This window comes from Leishmania braziliensis, chromosome 19 (assembly GCF_000002845.2).
Source record: "Leishmania braziliensis MHOM/BR/75/M2904 complete genome, chromosome 19".
Taxonomy (NCBI): domain Eukaryota; phylum Euglenozoa; class Kinetoplastea; order Trypanosomatida; family Trypanosomatidae; genus Leishmania; species Leishmania braziliensis.
In genome coordinates, this window is record NC_009311.2 from 463,629 (window position 1) to 484,102 (window position 20,474).

The 20,474-nt window shown below is 61.9% G+C and overlaps 2 protein-coding genes across 2 annotated transcripts; both read left to right on the top strand.

Moving 5' to 3' along the window:
- Positions 1-214: 214 nt before the first annotated feature.
- Positions 215-17,398, top strand: LBRM_19_1240 (conserved hypothetical protein; the record flags this gene model as incomplete). The annotated part of the gene is made up of 1 exon (XM_001564169.2): positions 215-17,398. One exon carries the CDS (start codon positions 215-217, stop codon positions 17,396-17,398), a length of 17,184 nt encoding a protein of 5,727 aa, XP_001564219.1.
- Positions 17,399-18,980: 1,582 nt separating this feature from the next.
- Positions 18,981-20,473, top strand: LBRM_19_1250 (hypothetical protein, unknown function; the record flags this gene model as incomplete). Its single annotated transcript, XM_001564170.2, has 1 exon — positions 18,981-20,473. A coding segment is annotated over one exon (1,493 nt), but the record flags the coding sequence as incomplete, so codon positions are not given.
- Position 20,474: the final 1 nt, after the last annotated feature.

Sequence of the window (20,474 nt, forward strand, 5' to 3'; positions counted from 1 at the left end):
CCACTACGTCCTCGCGCGCCTATTGTGGTGACTGTGCAGTGTTTTGCTGCTCTTTGTCTTATTCTTCCCACTTTGCCCACTCGAATTCAGGATTGTACTCTTCATCGGATATCACAGCCTCATCGACGGCATTGCGTGAACCCCTCCTCTCCTCCCTCCCTGCCTCCTCCAAGCCACCGCCAACTGAGAGAATTTCCCTGGCGGCGTCGCTTCGATGAACACCTCCATGGCGGCGACGCCGACAGTGACGTGGCGAGAGCCTGACACAGTGCAGCGCCTCCCACAGCGGCCATTCAACGAGATTTTGCAGACTGAGGCGGCCATCTACCTCATGCACAAACGCGCCGCTGAGGCGTCAACGGGGCTGCCAAAGGGTGACCTGCAATTCTTGGCGGTGCGCCGTGATCGGCCTCCGGTGCCGCCTGAGCTGCTGATAGAGCTGGAAAACGGCGAGCGAGTCGAGTACCCGCCACACAGTGCACCGTCGCCTGCCAACGCCTCCCTGAAACCACCGACAACGCTAAACCCGTGTGAGTGCACCACCGCTTTGTTTGATGCGTGGCTCCGCACTGTCGTGCAGTCCATTCCTGCGCCAGAGGAGGCGGCCGGTGCAACACAACGCGAGGATCACTCTCTTCCTGGTACCAGCAATGGCCGGAGAAAATTTGGCGGCGTTACAGGGGTGTCGCGTGAGCAAGCCCTCTATACGGCACTGGGGTTGCTCGAGACAGCTGCGCGCTTGCTTCAGCGTCGCACTGTGCTTTGCCGAGATCAAGCCCGCCTTCTGCATGTCTACTACGACGCGCTAGAGGAGGACATCCACCAGCACGCGACAGCCAGGTCGACGTCGATAGCAGCGAAGAACTTCGTCGATAGCACGACCAGCACGCAGCCTCAGCAGCTGCTGCCGCCGGAGCACCATAAGTTCTCCCCGTTCCACTACCACATGCGCATGTACAAGCGAGCTGCGCCACTTCAGCACTACACAGAGGAGCAGAAGAAGCTGCAAAGCCGGTTGGAGAAGGTGTACTATGTTCTGTTGAAGCTCGAGGAGGTGGAGGGGGTGAGCAACTCGGTTCTTGGCGAAGGTCAAGCTACGTCGCTGCTGAGCCAGCAGCAGCACCAAAGCACGGAGGACCTGTGCGGTGGCAGCACCAAGGTGGGGTCAACGGCGCGCACTAATTTGAGGAAGGACGGCTTAGGTATAGGGAGAAGCGAGAACTCGAGTGGTGCGCTCACGCTCACCAGCGGCAGCAGCGCGCACGGATATGGAGAGAGCAAGTCAGCTATGAACGAGCTAACGTCTCAGCCTTCGCGAAGGCTTGCCGGAATGGAGCGGCGTGTGCGTCACCTGCGCCGTAATCTGCAACTGCCGCTTCCTGCCTCGGAGGTGACGTCTCGCCTGCGCAACGAGCTCATTCTCTCCTTTTCCGCCCGGGTTCTGGCGCTGCGGGAGCCAGCTCCCTTCACATATGAGATCTACGTGACTGCCATCACCACCGCCGCGTCGTCGTGGTCGTCGCACGTCACCCTCCGTTCCCCTGGTGACACCACACATCAGCAGCAGAGCTCGCACTCCATCAGTGCCTTTGTCGAGTGGTATGTCCAACGCGTCATGGATCCACTCGCTATATCGCAGCTTCTTAGCATCGTCCCGCGCGAGCACGTGGTGACGACCACCTGCCGCCTTGTCTACGCATGTGAGGCGCATGCGTCGCTACGCTCGTCGCGCGCACTGCCCGATCTGGGTCCCGTCCTGCTGCGTGCTGTCGCTGAAGGGCGCGCAGACGCCGTGGCACAGCTGCTTCTCTCCTCAAGCGTCTCCTACGGCACTGTTCTTTCCCACCCAGTTGACTGCCACACGTGCTTCTTCGCAGGCCTCCTCGGTGGCCAACTGGACGTGCTGACGCGGCTTGTAGAACAGCAGAGCTGGCATGTGAACGCACTGCACACACTACTCTTCATGAGCGCCCCATGGAGCACGGCTGCGGCACCGACGGCGACGATGGTGTCGCGCGGGTGCTACACATACCAGCGAGCGCTGATGGAGCGCATACAGGCGTTCCTCTGTGTGGCAGAGCGGGCTCTTGCGGCTCGCTGTCAAGCACTTACGCACGTACCGCCTCACTCTTTGGAAAGGAACGCCATGAATCCAGAGAGCATCAGCACCATCGCCGGCGGCAGTGACTACGAGGCCGACAAGTGCGCCCTTGCAGCGCTGCACAGAGCCCAATTACTCGACATGAACGCAGAGGGTGAGAAGCTACTGGCCACTCTCGGCCGTCTCAGCAGCGCCGTGTCGTCGGCGTCCACCCACACCAGCACGACGGTGACCTCAGGCACGACAATAGCACGCGAGGTTCGGACAAAGAGTATGGAGGAGGGCGCCAACGGCGCGGACGACGACGACGATGACGGCGGGGAGACTACCGGGTCAACTAGTGTCTCCACAGTAGGTGCGCTGTCGATGTCATTCGCGTCCCGAGCAGCCGCCGCGCCACCGCCAGTGTTTCTCAATGGAACTCTTCACAGCCTACGACTCTTCCTCGCGCTGCGCAACGCTACGCTACAGTATGAACGACAGCAGCAGGACTTACGGTGGTCCGCGCTGCTAGGCAACGTCAAGCCATCGACGACCGGGGTTGGTGGCGGCGACGCTCAATCCGCAGCCATAAGTGCCACGGACGGATTCGGGGGCAGCGGCAATAGTATGACCTGGCTGCACACCAGCTCACCACAACAGCTGCAAGACGCAGCTGTCACAAACGGTCGCACCGACCACCAAGAAGCGCCATTCTCCTCTGCAGTGATGACCTCATCTTCCTTCGCACATGTGCTGCAGCAGCATCAGCTGGACGCTATCACTGCCACTGCAGTGTGCCCGCTGCGCTGCCAGATGTGCCCAGCCTTCACCACTCCGCAGCTGCAGCGCGTAGATGCGTGGAGCTATGGTCCACTGCAGTCAACCACCGCCATTACAACAGCATTGAGTACCGCACGCGACACCAGCAACGAGGGAGGAGCGAAGCTGTCCGCTGAGGAACTCGTCCCTCTCGCCTCACAGGCGAAGGCACTGATCGAGATCGGAGGAGATGATAGACGTTGCGACGAACGCTTGCGCGACCGTCTCAACCGTAGCCCGAGCCCGCCGCCCCTGCGTAGCCGGCCCATCGCGGCGCTTCTCATGCGATCTGACACGGCCATCGACATGACGGCCAGCTCTTGGCACGCGTACCCTGCTGTCGGTCAGGCCACTTTCGTGGGAGCGCATGAGCACCACGGTAGCGGCAACAGCAGTGCGCTCAAGCGTGACGCCCGCAGTGCCAACAAGCCCAAGGCGGGCATTCGAACCACCCACGAAACTCGCCTTCATCGGCTCGTGAGCCCGTGGCAGTCGTGCGGTGTCACAGGCGTGATTTCATCCCTTCAGTTTCGCTACTCGCTCTCCATGCCGCTAGAAGAGGTGCGGCGAGCCGCGCAAGATGCGAAGCAGCGACGTGCACTGCGCACCTTGTACGGTAGCTCCGCGGTGGAGGCTTCAGACAAGAGCATCTCTGACGACGACGACGGAGACGGATCGGTCGACCATCACCACCAGCTCAGCGATGACGGTGCCGCAGCTGCGGAGCGAGCTAGTCTCTCTGCCCGCACTGCTCCGACGCCGTCAACCAAGCCCAGCTTCTACTATGAAGTCCAGCTATCAGTGAAGTACCTTGTAGCCTTGTATGCGGCTGATTACGTCGGTGCAACGTCACCCACCATCGACAGCAAAGCGGTGGAGCATGGCGCAAGTGGCCCTCTCTCCGAGGACGCAGCGTACCGGCTATGCGAGAATTGTGTGGTAGTCGGGCTGTGCGACTCCATCACCGCCGCTCAGGCGAACGGGTGCATGCGCGGCCCCTCTCATTCGTATTTGGTGTCCCATCTTGGCCACAAATGCGGCGCCGGGAGCATGGCAAAAGATATGGAGAAGGGTGGCAACGGCGACGATTCTGACCTTGCTGCTGCCGTCGGGAGCAACAGCACTGACGGAAGTGGCGCCTGGTCAGCGGGCGTGTCGGTGTCGGTGATTGCTCACGAAGCGGTGATGGCCACCGACCAGGCATCGACAGCACCGAGCGACGACGACGTCGGTATGGATGTTCTTTACTTGGGCCTCTGGAAGCATCAGCAAAATAGTGTGCGCGCCATCACGGCAATGCAGGTCCCACACCATCACTTGGACGAGGATGCTGCGGAGCCTTGCGTCAACGCCGCCCCAGTATACCTGCGGCTGGAACTTCCGCGCTGGAGGCGGCCAGCGGCGGCGGCGAGCACGAACGTGTGGCTGCCTACCATCACACAAGCCTGCCGCGATGACGTGGCGATAGCACTAGCGAAGACTCATCAGCAGCGGCAGCAAGCGGCAGCGGCGCAGATTGCTGCGGCGAATGAGGCCAGCAAGCACGCGAAGACGGCCCCGAGTGGAGAAACTGCTCCTCCGCCGCCTTCACCATCTTTGCTTTCGTTTCCCCGCGGGTGCAGCCAGGTTTCGGCCACGCTGGTGCTGGGACTGCTGCTTGACCCATCAGCGGACACACTGCGTCTGCGCCTCAACAACTACACCGACTTCGAGGAGATTACACTGGGCCTGCGCCTCAGCAGTGCAGCCGAAGCCTCCGCAGTTACAACATCGGCGCTGCCGCTTCTCCTCTACCCAGCTGCCACCCTGTCGCTGAATGACGGTGGCTGGAGAAGCTGGTGTGATCATCAAACGCGCGAGTGGGCAAAGCTGCAGCAGCAGGAAGCTCAGCAGTCGGGACTGACGACAGGCGAAGGGAGAGGCGAAAGCCCGCAGGCCCTCCACAGCGCATTGTCGTCGTCTTCGCCGCTATTCGTATCCAATGCAGTTCTGCGCTTCAACTTCGACGTGGCCGAGCTGCTCTTCGGACCACCACCGCCCCACCAAGCGGTGATGGTCACGTCTACTGACGCAATTGTGTCTGCCACGGGTGCCCCGCACATGTCGAAGCAGCGGCGAGTCAGAGAACCGATCGGCGCGCTGGCACCGCAGTCAGCGGCACCGCGGTCCCAGGCATATCAGCCCATTGCGCTGCTGGATAGCTCAGTCAAATTCACTCAGATGCTGTCGGTGCTCACCGACGTGTCGCTTCGCGCAGCGGCGAAGAAGGGCACCGACAAAAATCGACAGCAGCCCGAACTGACCAGCCTCTACCACGACGATGGCGCAGCTGCAGTGGATGAGGAGGACGAGGTTGACAATGCCGGCGCAATGATGTCACGTGGTGCAGCACCACCGGCACATTCACCCGTGTTGCTTACCGGCTCGCGCGATCGCCGCGCACGTGCTGCTCTAATGCAGGTGCAGAGTCTTCTGAACACTCCTGCAGGCGGTGCTGCCATCACGTCAGCCGACAGCAGCTCCGCCTTCAATAAGAGCGAACCCGTGGATCTCTTTTACCCTCCCGTTCGCATCTACCGGCACAGCTGCCACTGTCCCCCTCACGAGCTCTATCCATTGTCCTCCTCCTCCTCCGATGCGACCGACGGCGACGACGCTGAGGTGCGCAGCAGGTGCGCGCAGCAGCAGCAGCAGCAGCAGCGCCGACGGAGTCGAAGAAACCGGCGAATCGGGCTTGGTGGCGCCAGCGAGACGCCGTCATTTCAAATGGCCAACGTGTATTGGCACGATATAATTCCAGAAAATGCGCGCCTCACACCACTCTGCGCGGCATTGGCGTCGCGGCAGCGAACCATGGCGTACGTCATCGCAACCCACCCGCTCACGTGCTTCTGCGGCCTCAGGGCTGGCGAAGAGGACGCTGGTGCTGCTCTAATGCAGCAGCAGCAGCAGTCTCAGCAGCGCCGCACCGCCCTCTACACAGCGTGTGCCCTCGGCTACATGGAAGTGGTGCAAGTACTGCTGGAGCGCGTTCCCGTGGAGGAGCTTCTCTTGTACTTTGGGCTTGTGATCGAGAGCGAGACACGCAGGGCACTGCAGCACTGCTACGCGGAGGCCAACGCCATGTTCTTGCGCAACTACCGACTTCGCTCACAGACGACCCAGTCGTCGTCGCCAAGCGGCGCCAATCGCGGGGGCGGCAGCTGCAGCAGCAACACCACTATCACTGCACCAGCTGAGCAGACGATAAAGAGCGGCGGCAATGCTGCTTCGACCGTGACGCCGGCAGTGCCTTACCTCACAAATGAAAAGCAGCGCGCTCTTCTCGACATCTCGGCCATCTACTCCTCCCCAAGGTCCACCTACACTCCGCTGCACGTGGCGCTTCTCGGCGTGGTGCTTGACAATGGAGACCAAGACGACGAGGGTGTCGACGAAGGTGATGCCGTCGACGTTGACACGGAGGAGGCACGCATGTCCGCGCTGAACGCGCGTCTCAGAAAGCAAACCACCTGCGTAACGGTGCTGCTCAACTGCCTCTACGACCTTCTCTGTGTGGCGCCAGCATCGAATACAAGGACGCTGAAGTCGCAGAGAAAAGCGGTGTCAGTACATCCACCGCACTCGCTGACATCTCATGGACGGGAGGTAGCTCTGCCGGAGGGTGACGCGCAAGCGCGGAAGAGGTCGTTGGCGAGCCGCGAGCTCCTTGTCGATGCGCTGAACCTGCAAAGCCCGCCTGGCGAAACCGCTCTGATACTTGCGGTCCGCCGCAACAATGTCGCCGTCGCCATGCGCCTCTTGAAGCTGGGCGCGCAGCCAGCTTGCATGGATCGCGTCACGCGGCTGCTCAGCCTCGAACTTGCCTGCGCGAACCGATGCACACCGATTGCAGAGGCTCTGCTGCAGCCCCACAGCCTTGGTGACGAGTCTGGCTCGGCAGCTGGCACCTCTGTGTACGCCACGTCGCCCGTTCTGCTGAATCATGCCGGCATCGCCACGGCGCTGTGCTGGTGCTCCATCAACAACATGCCTGCCGTCATGCAGCGTCTCCTGGAGTGCGACGGGATCGACGCGGAGAGCGGATTCGAAGGAAGCTCCCCACTGCACCTCGCGATCGCGTTCGGTAGCGAGGCGGCCGCGCTGACGCTGCTCAGCGGCACCCGACCGAGGAAAACGGCCACTCTCAGTGCGTGTAAAGGCCGAAGCGGCGGGGCAGAGGCTCCACCGACGACTCTTGCGGTAGTCGCAACGGCGGGAGCAACAAAGCACGTGAGGCTTGGCGCCAGTCAACGAGGCGCTGTGAAAACTTTGACCTCAACACCGCGGCCAACAGCGGCCGTCTCCGCGGCAAACAGGGATAAGATGCCCTTCATGGATGTGAACATGCCTCACGAGCGTACTCACTGCACACCGCTGCACCTCGCCTGCGAGCGCGGTCAACTGAACGTTATTCGCGCTCTTCTGCAGTCGTGGCACGCTGAGCTGAACATCTCGGCCGCTTACACAAACTACACTCCGCTCCTCACCGCAGTGGTGAATGGACAGGAAGAGGCAGCGCTTCGCATCCTCGAGTATAGCAAGGACGAACTCCGCCGCGGCCGCCCAGTGTTAGATCTGTGCGCGATCGATCAGCATGGAAACACCGCTCTACACCTGGCCGCGAGTCGCGGGCTGGCTCTTGCGCTGGAGTACATGCTGGTTCAGTTCAGCGAAGAGGAGGTGACGCGACTGGCAACCCTGCACTCTACTCTACGCACCTCACCTGCCTATCAGACAGCGATATGTATGGTGCCCATGCACGCTGTGAACAAGCAGGGCAAGACCGCCTTGCTCGTCGCTGTGCAATATGAGCAGACCGAGACGGCTGAGCTGCTCGTCAGCATCCTCATCGACAGCGCAGAAACTCGGGAAGTGGGGGTCGCCGGGGCGGTGTTCGGTGGTGGAGGTGGTCCCACGCTTTCCATCTCGTCAGCGGATGCCGCGGAGGCGCCACGCAGTGCATTCGCAGCCGCCGCTGCATTGGCCCCTTCATCGATGGCGTCGGCGCCCTCACAGGTTGGTGGTCCCCTTATCGAAGGCACCTGCCTGGTCCTGCACCAGGCGCACAAGAAGCATCTTGACTCGGTGGTACAGCTGATGCTGTCTGCCCCGCACAGCCTGTTCCCCTGCACCGATGTATTTCGCGAGTCGGTGCGGCTGTATAAGCAGCAGCAGACAGACAAACGGCACCCCGTGATGCTGCTGACGAACAAGTCTTCCAACGGTGACGTCCACCCAGCCATCGCTTCCGATGAAAGCAGCGACCAGGCGCTGGCGAGTACGCTGAATGAAAACGTCGCGCAGCGTAGCCATGCCATGTCGCATGATCGAGGCTCGTTTGTGCGCCTGCTGCTCACGCGCGCCGCCGGCCCCACCATCTCGCCGAACGACGCCTTGCGCGTACTGTTGCGCGGTTTCACGCTCCCGGAGCTGTGCTTATACCTCAGCGACGTGGCGGCGGAAAGCGTCGCGCTAGGGGTGCAGCGAGGCACGGCTATGGCGCATTCGGAGCTTTTGATTGGCTACCTGCAAGAACATGCTGGCTCGGTGGTGGGGCCGACGCGGGCAGTCGTGTTCTGCCGCGATGTGTGGCTGTGCCTTCAGCAGTGGATGTTCAGTGAGGTGTCTGCCGAGCGCGAGCGCGTGGCGGCATCGCTCTGTCATCGACCTCAGTGCAGTTGTGCCAACGAGTCCACTTGCTCGCAGCTGGCGCCGGATATGGAAAAGAGCGGCGAGCACCGGCAGAAGAAGCAACCGCAGAGCGAGTTCGAGGTCACTCCAATGAATTGGCTGTCGCGTATGCTGCTCGTCTCCAAGGCCGCCGTTCGCAGTGGCGTACGCGGTACGGCTGCGCAACCGACGCTGACGTCGCAGGTGGACGCGCCAAGCCCCTGCGCTGTCTCTGTTGAGGGGCCTAGTGCAGCAGAGGAGGCGGAGCACTACCGCAACGCCTTGGAGACGACGCTGAATCGCAAAACGGCGAGTCTCAACATGGCGCGCATGATTCGCCTTTACGGCCGCTCTCACGGTGGTGCAAGGGCCATCGAGGAGATCAAGAGCATCGTGCAAGCACACGTAAAGACAAAAGTGAGTGCACCTGCCGCAGTGGCACCCTCGGCCACGCTGAACGACACCGGCAACAGTTTCTCACATTCGGCGCTCCCCCGCTCCGTGAAGGCGCAGAGCATGCGGGACTTGGTGGAGCAGGGTGCGGCGTGGAACAGGGACAGCGGGGCCGACTTTGAGGCGACCATGGCGACGAGAGGTGAACACCCCTCTCACAACTCCATCGACGTTAGCGGCAATGAGGCTTTTTTTACAACCCCGATGGGCTTCACCGTTTTGCAGTTGGCAGCCACCCTCAACCTCCCCGAGCTTGCCGCGTTCCTCGTGGAGACCTACAACCTGGACCCCTTGTACGCGCCGGCCCAAGGCATGTACACGTACGTTGCTCGACCAGCAGCACCGCCGCCGCCGCGGCAGCAGCAGCAGCAGGCCAACCGCTCCAACCAGGGATCGAAGAAAGCGGAAGAGGCTGCGCGAGTGCGTGATGTCGTCGCGCACACCGTGCGTGCCATGATCGGAATGGGCCCTCCATGCCCAGGCCGTGGCGACTATGGCGGTGCTAGCAAGAGCAGGGAGGATGACGCCGTGTGGTTCTGCTGGACTCCATACCGCCTCGCTGTCCGCTCCGGCAACACGCACACTGTCAAGAGGCTCCTGGTGGCCGGAAGCGACGCAACGTCCGCCACAGCCGCGACTGCAGAAATGACGTTCCGAGAGCAGTGCGACACACGCGCCTCGGCCCGACTTTCGCACTCGGGCGAGTACGTTGAAGACAGTTTTTCCGCTGGCAGTGCAGGCGTGGCTAGAATGACAGAGGCTAGCCCCGCAGCTGCTCTTGTCGACTACAAGGAACCCGCGTGGCTCGACCCGTATGAGCGCACAGCCCTGCAAGAGCGCATTGTGGCAGCGATAACATGTGGCAGCGGCGCCTCCGGCAGCGACTCGCTTGTAGCCTCTGACACCCTCACCGCCTCCGCTGGTTCGTCGGCTTCCGGCGCCGCGACAGCAACCTCACCTACGCTGTCAGAGACTTTGGCGATGGTGCACCTGCTGCTGAGGCACGGTGCTCAGACAAACGGGCTCTTTGACAGCACCGGCAGCGATGCCTGGCTGCTCGCCGTGGCCGGCAGCGGCGCCGCTGATCTGCCTGTCACGCACAATAGCTACGTAGCCAAGTGCAAGGGCGCCGGTAGCGACAAGGACAGGCCGTATAGTGCTGGTTCTCAAGCGTCCTTCTCCCTACTCTCCCCAAGGGAGGCATCGTTGCGGTCAGTGCGGACGAGTGCTGGCGGGTCTGCTGGGCAGCGGTGTATCGACTTGCTCCTCCGCTTTCGTGCTCCGCTTCTGGGGTGTGCACCGGCGTCGCAGCACCGCCCTGGGACGCTCCTTGACGGCAGGCGTCTGGCCGGACCACAGGCGAGCGCTGAGACTCAGTGCTTCAACCAGCAGCTTCTGCGTCACCCCCACTACTTGTTGTGCCAGTGGCGGCGTCTTCCCTGCATGCGGCTCGCGCCTACAGGAAGAGCTTCAACACGATCTGCACACGGAGTCCGGCGGGCCGCAGGCACCGGTGGCAACGCGCACGATGACAACCACAGCGATGAAACTCACGATACGGCGGGCATGGAAGGCGTCGGCGCCGCCGCAGGTCACGACTGCACTGTGTTCGACCAAGCGGATGCCCTGTGTGCGTGGTACGAGGTGCAGCAGCAGCAGCTCCTATATCCAAGCACCGTGATAGCCACTCCACGCAGCGTCGGTGGGGCAGAGTCATGCTCCCCCCCACCGCAGGCCTCGACACAATTCATGGCGGGGTCCTCGACATCCTTCTTGACCTTCACCTCGGTCGAGAGGATAGCTGGTTTGCCACGCGCCGCCACCCAAGGAGGAGCGGTGAAGCTAGATCACCAGGCCCTGACAGCCGGATACACGCTGAGGGCAGACAATCTCGCGGGAAGAGAAACTGAGACGCTGCCGCTGACGCCGTCCGTCTCAGTCGAGTCGGTCAAGAGGCAACTCATCGCGGCACTGAGGCTGTGCTACCGCGTCGTCCTTCTCTATACGTGTGTAGAGTACACACCGGTGCAGCTGCTCCGACTTGTGGGCGCCTTTGGTGTGACGGCGATTCCGGTGAGCGCACGGCACCCCCTAAGCGGGGACAGCGCCGCTACACGACTGCTGCGCAAGGCGCGCGATCGCCTGCTCGCCGGGAGAAGTGGAAATGGCGGTGGTGCCACGACCAGCAGCATCCCACGCGGGGCGCGCGGGAGCGCTTATGCGTCGATGATAGTGCGCGGCACCGACGCGTCGTCGGTGCTACCGCTGAGTATGCTGAATAAGCCGCCGTGCACCGGGGGCCCGGCCGTCGATCCAGAGGCGCGTCTCTTGATCGACACGTGCGTGGCGCTGGTGCACATGCTCTGCGATGGTGTACAACATCTGCCGTCATCCCCGTCGGTGCCACAGTTGCAAGCGGCATCAGCGCCAACCACGGCTGCCGGGCATGCACTGCGCTCGGTACTCTTCCGACCCTCATGTGACGGAGAGACCGCGCTTTCCCTGGCGGCACAGATCGCTCATGCGCCGCTCATCTCCATCCTTGTACAGAGCGGGGCAGCAGCATCTCTGACTTCTCACGATCACAGTCGGAACGAAGATGAATTGTGGCACAGCTCGCACGGGCCGTGCAGTATGCTTCAGGGAGGCGACGACAGTGGCACCGAGGCGAGAGGTGAGGACGGCATTGGCGTCTATGATCTCCCCGAGGTGCCCATCCCCTCTAATTACTCCCTGCGCACGAATCTGGAAGACGGCGTGGTACGTGTGCTGCTCGCCACTCGTGTCTACTACCCTGCTCATGAAATCGGAACCATACGTGTCATGCTCACACATATGCCGAACGAGCCCGCACGACGAGCCTTTCTGCGGTGGGTGTACCCGAACATCCACCCTCTGCCGGCGCTGCAGCTTGCCATGGACAACGTGGATGTCGCGTCGGACTTCCTGATGACCCCTGACTGCATGAACGCGCTCTGGACAAATTTGCTGTATGCTCACTTCACGGGCCAACTGGACACCGCCGTGCGAGCGACAGCGAAGATGTGGAACGAGCTGCTGCGCGTCGTGCTTCCGGGGGCGCCGGCAGTGCCGATTTATCTCGTCATGCGCGCCGCTGTCCGCGGGGAGGTCAGCGCAGAGGAGTTGAAGGCGTCGCACACTAGTGTGAATGCACAGTGCTCGCAGGCAGTGCTGTCGCTGCTACCGCAGAAACAATCTCGCGCCAGCTCAATGAGGTCGCTCAGCGTGGAAAGGAAGCGTGCAGGAGCGCGCCCTGTGGCATCGACGATGTCGAACTGGTCTCACGTCGTGCGCCTCACGAACCTCTTCCTGCAGCTCATGTCCATGTCTGTAGCCGAGACACTCATGAGCAAGAGCAATCGACCATCGTCGTCGTTACACGAACTACATAAAAAGGGAAGCGTTGCTGCATTGATGGATGGCACCCAGTCTCCATCGCATGGGCTGTCGGGCACGCTACTGTGGGACACCATCGAGCTAGCCGTGCGCTACGATGACAAGGACGTACTGCAGCACCTATTGCAACCTTGCCTGCCAGACGTCGTGCTCAAGCACATCACCAACACCCAATACCAACAACATGCGCTGTCGTCGACCGGCACCTTGGGAAGGACTTACTCGTCTATGGGCGTGAGCGCGCATGCAATGGAGGTGGTTTCGACGAAGATTCTCAATAGCTACCCGTCCTTCGCTGGCGTGAGCACCACGTCGCAGGCAACTCGCGTGCTCGAGCGGCTGCAACGTCTGCTCTGGCGAGAGGCGCTGCAAGAGCATCATGTCGACCTGCTCGCTGTTGCTGCGGGAAGCGTTGCAACCCTACGGTTCCTGTACACGTCCTCGCCTCCTGAGGTGCGCGCGCAGATGACCCCTATGCGCTATGACCGCGTCGACGTGAAGAGCGGGATGCCGGAGGGGGTGTCTCATGCGCCGGACATCGTGGCCCCCGCTGCGGCAGCGACCGAAGCAGCCGAGGAGCTCATGCGGACCTTGCAGAAGGCAAAGAAGGACAGTTTCTCCTTTGGTGCCATATCCACCACGCTTTCATCGAACGGCGAGGCTTGGTCGGCCGCACCGGCACTGGCAACACCGACCTCGCCCGTCTCGCCAGCGGCGACGCAGGCGTCGACATCAAGGGTTGTGAAGATGGTAGAGACACCTGACAAGCGTAGTAGCACTTTATCACGCATAGACGCACCGCAGCTGCAGCTCAAGACGAGCAAGGATAACGACGAGAAGGAGAATGCCGCTGCCGTGGCGGACGCTGAGTTGTGCTTCATGGAAAGCTGCGTGCGAAACGGACGCCATCGTCTCGCCCCGGGCGAAGAGCGACGTCGGCGCGTAGCAGCGGTAATGTGGGGCCTCGGCGCGGATGCCTGCGCAGTGAAGCTGCCGATGGTTCAATGCACCGTGAGGGCCGTGTCCTCCGCCAGCGCAGACACATCCGATGCGGCCACCGCGCCAAGTACACGAGTAGGGGTGCAGCTGCATCGCAAACCGGCACCGCCACGGCCGCTGCTGCCGCCCGCTCTACACCGCGCCACCGGCAACGACCCCATAAGCAGCGCCAACGCCACCTTTCCTGACAGAGCCACCAGAAATACCAAATTGGGCGATGTCGACCCGGGTAAAGAGAGTTGTACGTCAATCCCCATCGCAGACACGACTACTACGCGACGGGCGGTGCAGCGCCGAGGGCGGGCCAAGACCTCGCTATACATCAAGGCCTCGGCTGCGGGCAAGGAAACTGGAGGGCAGTCACCGCTCAGCCCAACGCCGCCTCCGGCGGTAGTGACACCAGAGCCAACCTATTTCATGTACCTCCAGCTCGATTGGGCGCTACATTCGACTCGTCTGCTTCGTTCGCCTCGCCCCTCCAGCGCCACGCTCGAGACAATCATGTTCCTGCTGGACCAGCGAGTGGCTCTCTCGGTGCCCGTACTTGACCTCTTCCTGGCCGGCACTGTCGCCCCCAGCAACGCAGCACCAGCGGTGCCGCAGCAGTACTCCCGTAAGGCAGATGCACAGCAAGAGATCACCCTTAATCTTCACTACCAGACCCGGGAACATCAAGACACGCTACTCCACCTGCTTGTCCTTCACGACCAGTGCCAGCTGGCGGAGTACTACCTTGAGTACTGCCACTTTTGGTTTGTGTCCAATGAGCTCGATCCAGAGCCGGTGAGTGGGCGGCCGGGCCGCTTCCCTATCGACCAGCATGCCGCGTCGGCTGCATGCAATTCCAGCGAGGACGATCTCGGCGACGGTGACGGCTGCTACCTTGGTAGCGGTGGCAGCTGTATCGACCCTGACGGGGAGAAGCGGAGCACGCGTTTAAGCCATGAGCTACGGCGTCACTCTCGCCTCTCCTCCTCCTCCTCCTCAGGGTACGTCAGGACCGTACCGCGCAAGTTCCTGCGGTGCATGCTTCGCGTGAACGCGCACGGGCTGACCGCCTTTGACTACGCCTATACCCCAACAATGCTGCAGGTGCTCGAGTGGTACGGCTGCGTGGCGCCCACGTACCGTCCAAACCCCCACGTCTTTCGGCGAGTCATCTTTTCCCAACAAGAAGGCGGCCGCGGAGGGCATGGCGATGTGCGGGAGGCCTACACCCTCGCGGACGTGGACGACTACGACAGCGACGAAGCAGCCAACCACCAGCGGAAGTCCGGGAGGGGGATGACAATGCGTCGCAAGCGCGAGGTCCTGCGTTTCTTCCCTGTGCCGCGCCTGGTCCTGGCGACTGACAGCTTTGTGGAGCTGCTGGACCCCACCGGCACGGAGCTGGCTTCCACAGCCGGTTCCGTGGCGACTGCCCTGGCGCGTACTACTGCCTCAGGGACCACAGATGGCCAAAGCCACAAGTATGCCGGTGCTGTGGATGGGAATCTCACCAAGGATGACGTGCTGATGCCAACCCGCGCGCAGCAACAACAGCAACCGAGCGATCACTACGTCGCCGCCATGATCAGCACGGAGCGACGACAGCTGCAGGTAAGTCGGCGGCGCCGCCAACAGCAGGAACACGCCAGGGCACTTTTGTTCGAGCAGGTCTCCGCTCAGTCCCAAACAAGTGTCGCACACGGCGGTGGAAACAACAGTGAAGCAGATAAGGGGACGAGGGGTGGCAGGCTGCTCTACCTGATGCGAGCCGTAACGGCTCACTGGCGCCAGCAGTGGGAGTTGCAGCGGCACCCGCCTTGCAGCGAGATGGCGTTGTATCACAACGCCCTTGAAGCGCAGCGACTGCCAGCCTCCGCCTTTACCACGGCACCGTCACGCGGTCGACGGAAGCTTCGAAACAAGAGCGGCGCCTGTGGCAGCGTCGGTGCTGGCGCCGGTGTTCTTCCGATCCTGCTCAGTGAGGAGGTGAGCTTGCTGCACCTCGCTCTGTGCTCCTTCGAGGATGAGCTTGTCCGCCTCTACGGCGAGCTCCAAACGGCGTCGGTACCCGCAGCAGCGGCCGGCAACGACAACAGCGGCGCCGCCCGCGCGCATCGCACAGGCGGCACGGAAGTTGCTACCATCGGTGACAGTGACGACAATGCCTCTGGCCTAAGCGCCTACAGCCGTCTGCTACTGCCGCTGTCGGTCACTGGCAAGCCCGCAACGCAACAACAACAACAACAGGACCACGAAGGGGGGAAGTGGCGCTCCGGTAGTACGCCGGGAGGCACCCCACCGGAGATGGGCAATCCAAAGACCACACCAGAGCCGGCGAGGAGCCGCACTAGCACTGTTGTGCTGCCTCGCGCTCCGGCCCTGGGTGGGTCGATGGGTGCTGCATTGCTGCCGGGGCAGCAGGGCCGCCAGCTCGCCTCTGCCTCCCCCGTCAACGACCCAGTGGCGGCCTCGCAGGACTGGGGGTCGTGCAGGCGAGCGCCTACATCGCCTCCTCGGCTGTCGCACATGGACGTTGTGTTCCTCCTCGAGTGTCAGCGGTTTATTGTGTATCCGCTCAGCTTGCCCAGCACCGACAACGCCGTGGGCATCCTCCACAACGACAACGGCGGCGATGACACCCACGACGAGAACAGCAAGCCGCGCAGCAGTGCGAGGGGCAATGGTGAACGTAGTGCCAGCATTGGCAACACCGGCTGCAGCCCCAGCAATGATGGAAGAAGTGTCACGTCCCCTCGCATGTCTCTTGGAAAGGGCTCTGACGCTGTCGGCGAGTTGCCTGCCGTCATTAAGCGCTGCACCGGCGGTGATGTTGGCATTAACGAGCAACTCACGAAAGCAATGAGCAGCGACGCGCCGCATCAGCGCGCGTCTCCTGCGTTGACAGTCCGTGACACTCCTGGCCGTTGTCCTGCTCCTCCACATCGGTCATCCGCGCGACGCGAGCGTGGGGGCAGCGCGCGTGGTGCGCCACCGAGCGACTTGCCGCTACTACGCTCTCTTCTAGCGCGCAAGGCCTCGGATGATCTGTCGTCGGCACTGGTCGATACCTCAGACCATCGCTGCGACGCGGCGCTGCTGGTGTCCCTCACTCCAATGATACTCTCCGGCATCGGCAGCGGCGGCGCGGGTGGGACTCCCGTGTCGGCGGCCGCGACAATGAGGGGCTTGGCGGTGCAGCTCATGGACACACGCTGGAAGCAGTTTGGCAACAGGCCCGTCATCTCAGATGCCAACACTGACGCCGCGTTGACTGCGACAGATGTGGTGGCGCTGCTGAACGTGCCTCCGTTCATCCCTGTGGACTCTCCTGTGCTGCAGTCGTGCCAAGCATCGCTTCCAACCGCCGCAGCGCCAGAAAGGGGTGGACTGGGGACATCGACGGCAGCACTGGGCTCTGACACAGCGCGCACGCCAACTGTCATGGCGGCGCGACTAGAAGAGTGGGTAGCGCGTCGCTGGCCGCTACCAGAACGAGCACCGCGCTCCTCGAAGCTGCACGGTGCTGGCAGTCGAGCAGACAAGAAATACTGGGGGCTACCTCTCACGAACGCGGTGACCGCCCACAAGCAGGAGGACGAAAAGGAGAGGATTCAGAACACGAAAGACACTGATGACGATGGCTATGATGACGACGAGGCAGCGAAACCTTCGGTGCTCGACCAGATAAAGCCAGTTGGCGGAGTGGCCACAGCGGCCCAACAATTCCTCATGCGTGCCCTGCTGAAGCGCTTTACTGCGGCAACGGGCGCGCAGCTCTCTGAGCAGATGGGGTTCCTCATCACCCCCAACTACGATGTTGTGGAGGTCGGTGACACGGCGGCGGCACTGCGCGGCACTGAAGCAGAGGCCGCTGCACCGCAAGCGGTGCAAACGAACCATCGATGGGAAACTATACGAAAAAGATAAGCAAGAAGAAGCGCGTGTACCCTGCGCAGACGGGGTGAGAGAGAGTATTCGCTCCTTTCTGCTATCGTTTTTTTTTTCTCTTCTCCTCCCTCCCCACTCACGTGCCACGTGGTTGGGGGGTGACGCGTCGATTGCCATCAGAAGTTGTCGTTGCGCTCTCCACGGGGGCGGGAGGGAGAGAGGTACCCTTGCCTGTCCTTTCTCCTCCACCAAACCCCTTACACCACCACCACCACCGCCGCCGCCGCCACGACCACGACAGTGGGTAAAGTGTGCCTCTCGATGTACATGGGTTTCGTCTTTCCTGTAGTGTTTGCATAGGGGAAAAGTGAAGGGCGGAGGGAACTCTCTCTCTCTCTCTCTCTCTCTCTGGACTTAAGTGTCACGGTATTTTCCACGTAGCGTGATGTCTCTTGCTGAGGTATACACAAGCGATTTCACGGCACAGGATCAAATGCGAGTCTGCGCGAATGCGGAAAGGTTTACACGGGTGCTCGCCATCCCGACCCCCTCTCGCCTTCTTTGCCTCTCTCCTTCCCACCCTGCACGACTTTACGTCTTTGCTCTACTGCTTGCTGCGGTGACACACACACGCACATCCCTGTCCACACGAAATAATTCACACCCTGGACTGCATACCCCCCCCCGAGGTGTGTGTGTACCTCTTCGTGGGCTGATTCTCTTCTTCCTGCTCCGCCACCCCTGTGTCCTCTCCTTCTCTCTCTCTTGTCTCTCGCCTAGATTGGCCATTACAGTGGCGCTCCCTTCCCTCTTTGTCTACTTTTCCCGCCGCACTTGGGCGCAGGTGCAGCACGTGTGTCTGTACGACGACGTCCTCATCACACCTCCACACTCACCACCACACAAAGACAAGGGCCGGTCAACGAACGCGTCATTGACGCCCCCCCCCCCCGGCACACACCCCACCACCAGCTTGGTTTTTCTCTCACCCTTTTCGTTCACCCTTCTCCATCTTCCTGCTGTACTGCGCGTCACACGTACATCGTGTCACGCTCCGCACGCCTTCTTGTTTGCTGCTCACTCGTGGTGTCGGTGCTCAACTCGTTTTGGCGGCCCACTGGCACAGTCTTTGTGCCCCTACGTGCTGGCGCCTGCGTGGTGTCCTGGGCGCGCATTGCAAACACCACCGCACCACCTCTTGCAGGAGCTCCTTTACTGACTCTCTTTTCGCTCCTCTTTTCGTCCCTCGCTCGCTCATGAGTGGGGTGAACGTGTTTTGCCGAAGTCGCGCTTTCCATTCGGACCTCCACCTCATCTGCTCTGCAGAGTTGTTTTCCTGTATGCTTGGGTTCGTGTTGTGGCGCTGCGTGTAAGGCCACTGTGTATCGCTGGGCAAGCGCTTCTCCCTCTGCACCTCTCCCACGACTCTAACGTGGCTCGACTCTGCCGCCGAGTTTTCGCTTTTTTGGCGGGTTGGGGCGGAGCGCAGACGGAAAACAGAGCGCCACAATAGTGCTGTGGCATCCCCCTCTTTACCCATCCGCCCCGCGCCGCCCCGTCCCCCCCCCCCCTCTCTCCTACGCACACACACACACACACACACAACCCTCGAGTCGACAGGATGGAGCTTCAGACGCAGCAGCACTTTTGCCTGCCGTGCCCGCGCCCCTACACCACCTCGTTGGTGTGGATGTGCCTGGCATGCGGTGAGCTTGCCCCGTACGAAAGAGCCTCTTATTACTCGACGAACAACGACCATGCCATGTCAGGTGGATTTGACCTCACCACTGCGCTTAGCGACCGCGAAGCAGCCGCCTACGCTTATTCGAGCTCCCCTCCGGAGTCGACGCCTCAGCGTTACAGTCACCTACCATGCGGCCGTGCAGAGTCCAGTTACCGTGCCTCGCACTACACCTCTTCCTCGTCCAGTAGCAGCGGCGTTGCTGCGCCTGCTACAGCCACGACAACTATATTGGCGTCCTCACTGCCAACATTAACACCGCTGCGGCAGGCGCAGCAACACTCCTGCGTGAACGACGCATCGGACTCGTACTTGTCACAGGCTGCCTCGTCCAATAACAGGCAGCAGCATGAGCAGCAGCTTCCGTTGAGCGTGATGCGCCGTATCACGAGTGCTACCGTTGAGGATGTGATCCATCGCAATAGTGTCGGTAGCGTCGGCGAAAGGCGAAAGCGGTGCGAAGGCGCGCTATTCTCCGCTGAGGTGTTCGACCTTCGCGCAGGTGAGGAAGCCTTCGGCAACGACGAGGTCTCGGCAGGTGGCAGCAACTTGTCAAGCCGCTGTCAACGCGCACCCACAGAGGTCACCGCACCCGACACGCCGCAGCTCTCCACGCCCCTGGGAAACATCAGAGATGACGGCAACGTTCCCGCAGCGACTCCGCGTGCACCGGCTGTCGTCTCTCTCCCTCAGCCCTCGGCCGCCTGCCCGGCCCCCTGGAGAGACGCGGACTTCAATGACGCACAAAGCCTGTCGAGCGCCGGGGCACGCTCTGGGCAGCAGGAAGAGGATGTGACATGCTCCCTAACAGCGCTGCTCGCGGAGGAGCATCTGATAGGCAGTCGCGAAATGCGCTTCTGCTGCTGCTGTGGCGAGGTCCGGTGCGCCGAGATACGAAAGGTGACGGAGCTGCTGCCAGCAAGGGCGACGGTTAGCGCCTCGTACGGGGACGCGGAGAGTGACGAGCCTTTGGACTTTTCAGTTCACGCTGCCGAAAGTGTCTTTCAGCCATCCGAAGCAGCACAGTGGCGCTCGCCGCCGCCCCAGACATTTCCAGCCGACCGCCAACAGCAAACACAACCACGGCAATCAGCGGAGTCGAATTCTCGCAAGGAGATCTCCTCTGTCCACCTCGTCGCCCTCTCCCTCGCGCGACTCCTGTTAAAGGTGAAAGCCATAGCGGTGGCGGCCGTCTACAACCTCCATCCGCTGTCGCCAGCGCTGCCCAAGGCGTACTTCAGCCGTCATGGCGATGGCGACAATGGTGAGACGGCAGTGGGCGATGACGAAAAAAGCGTCTCCACCAGTGACTCGGCGCCGCTGTCGGTAAACTCAATCTCGCGACCCCCACCGCTGCTCCGAAGACGTCGTCGG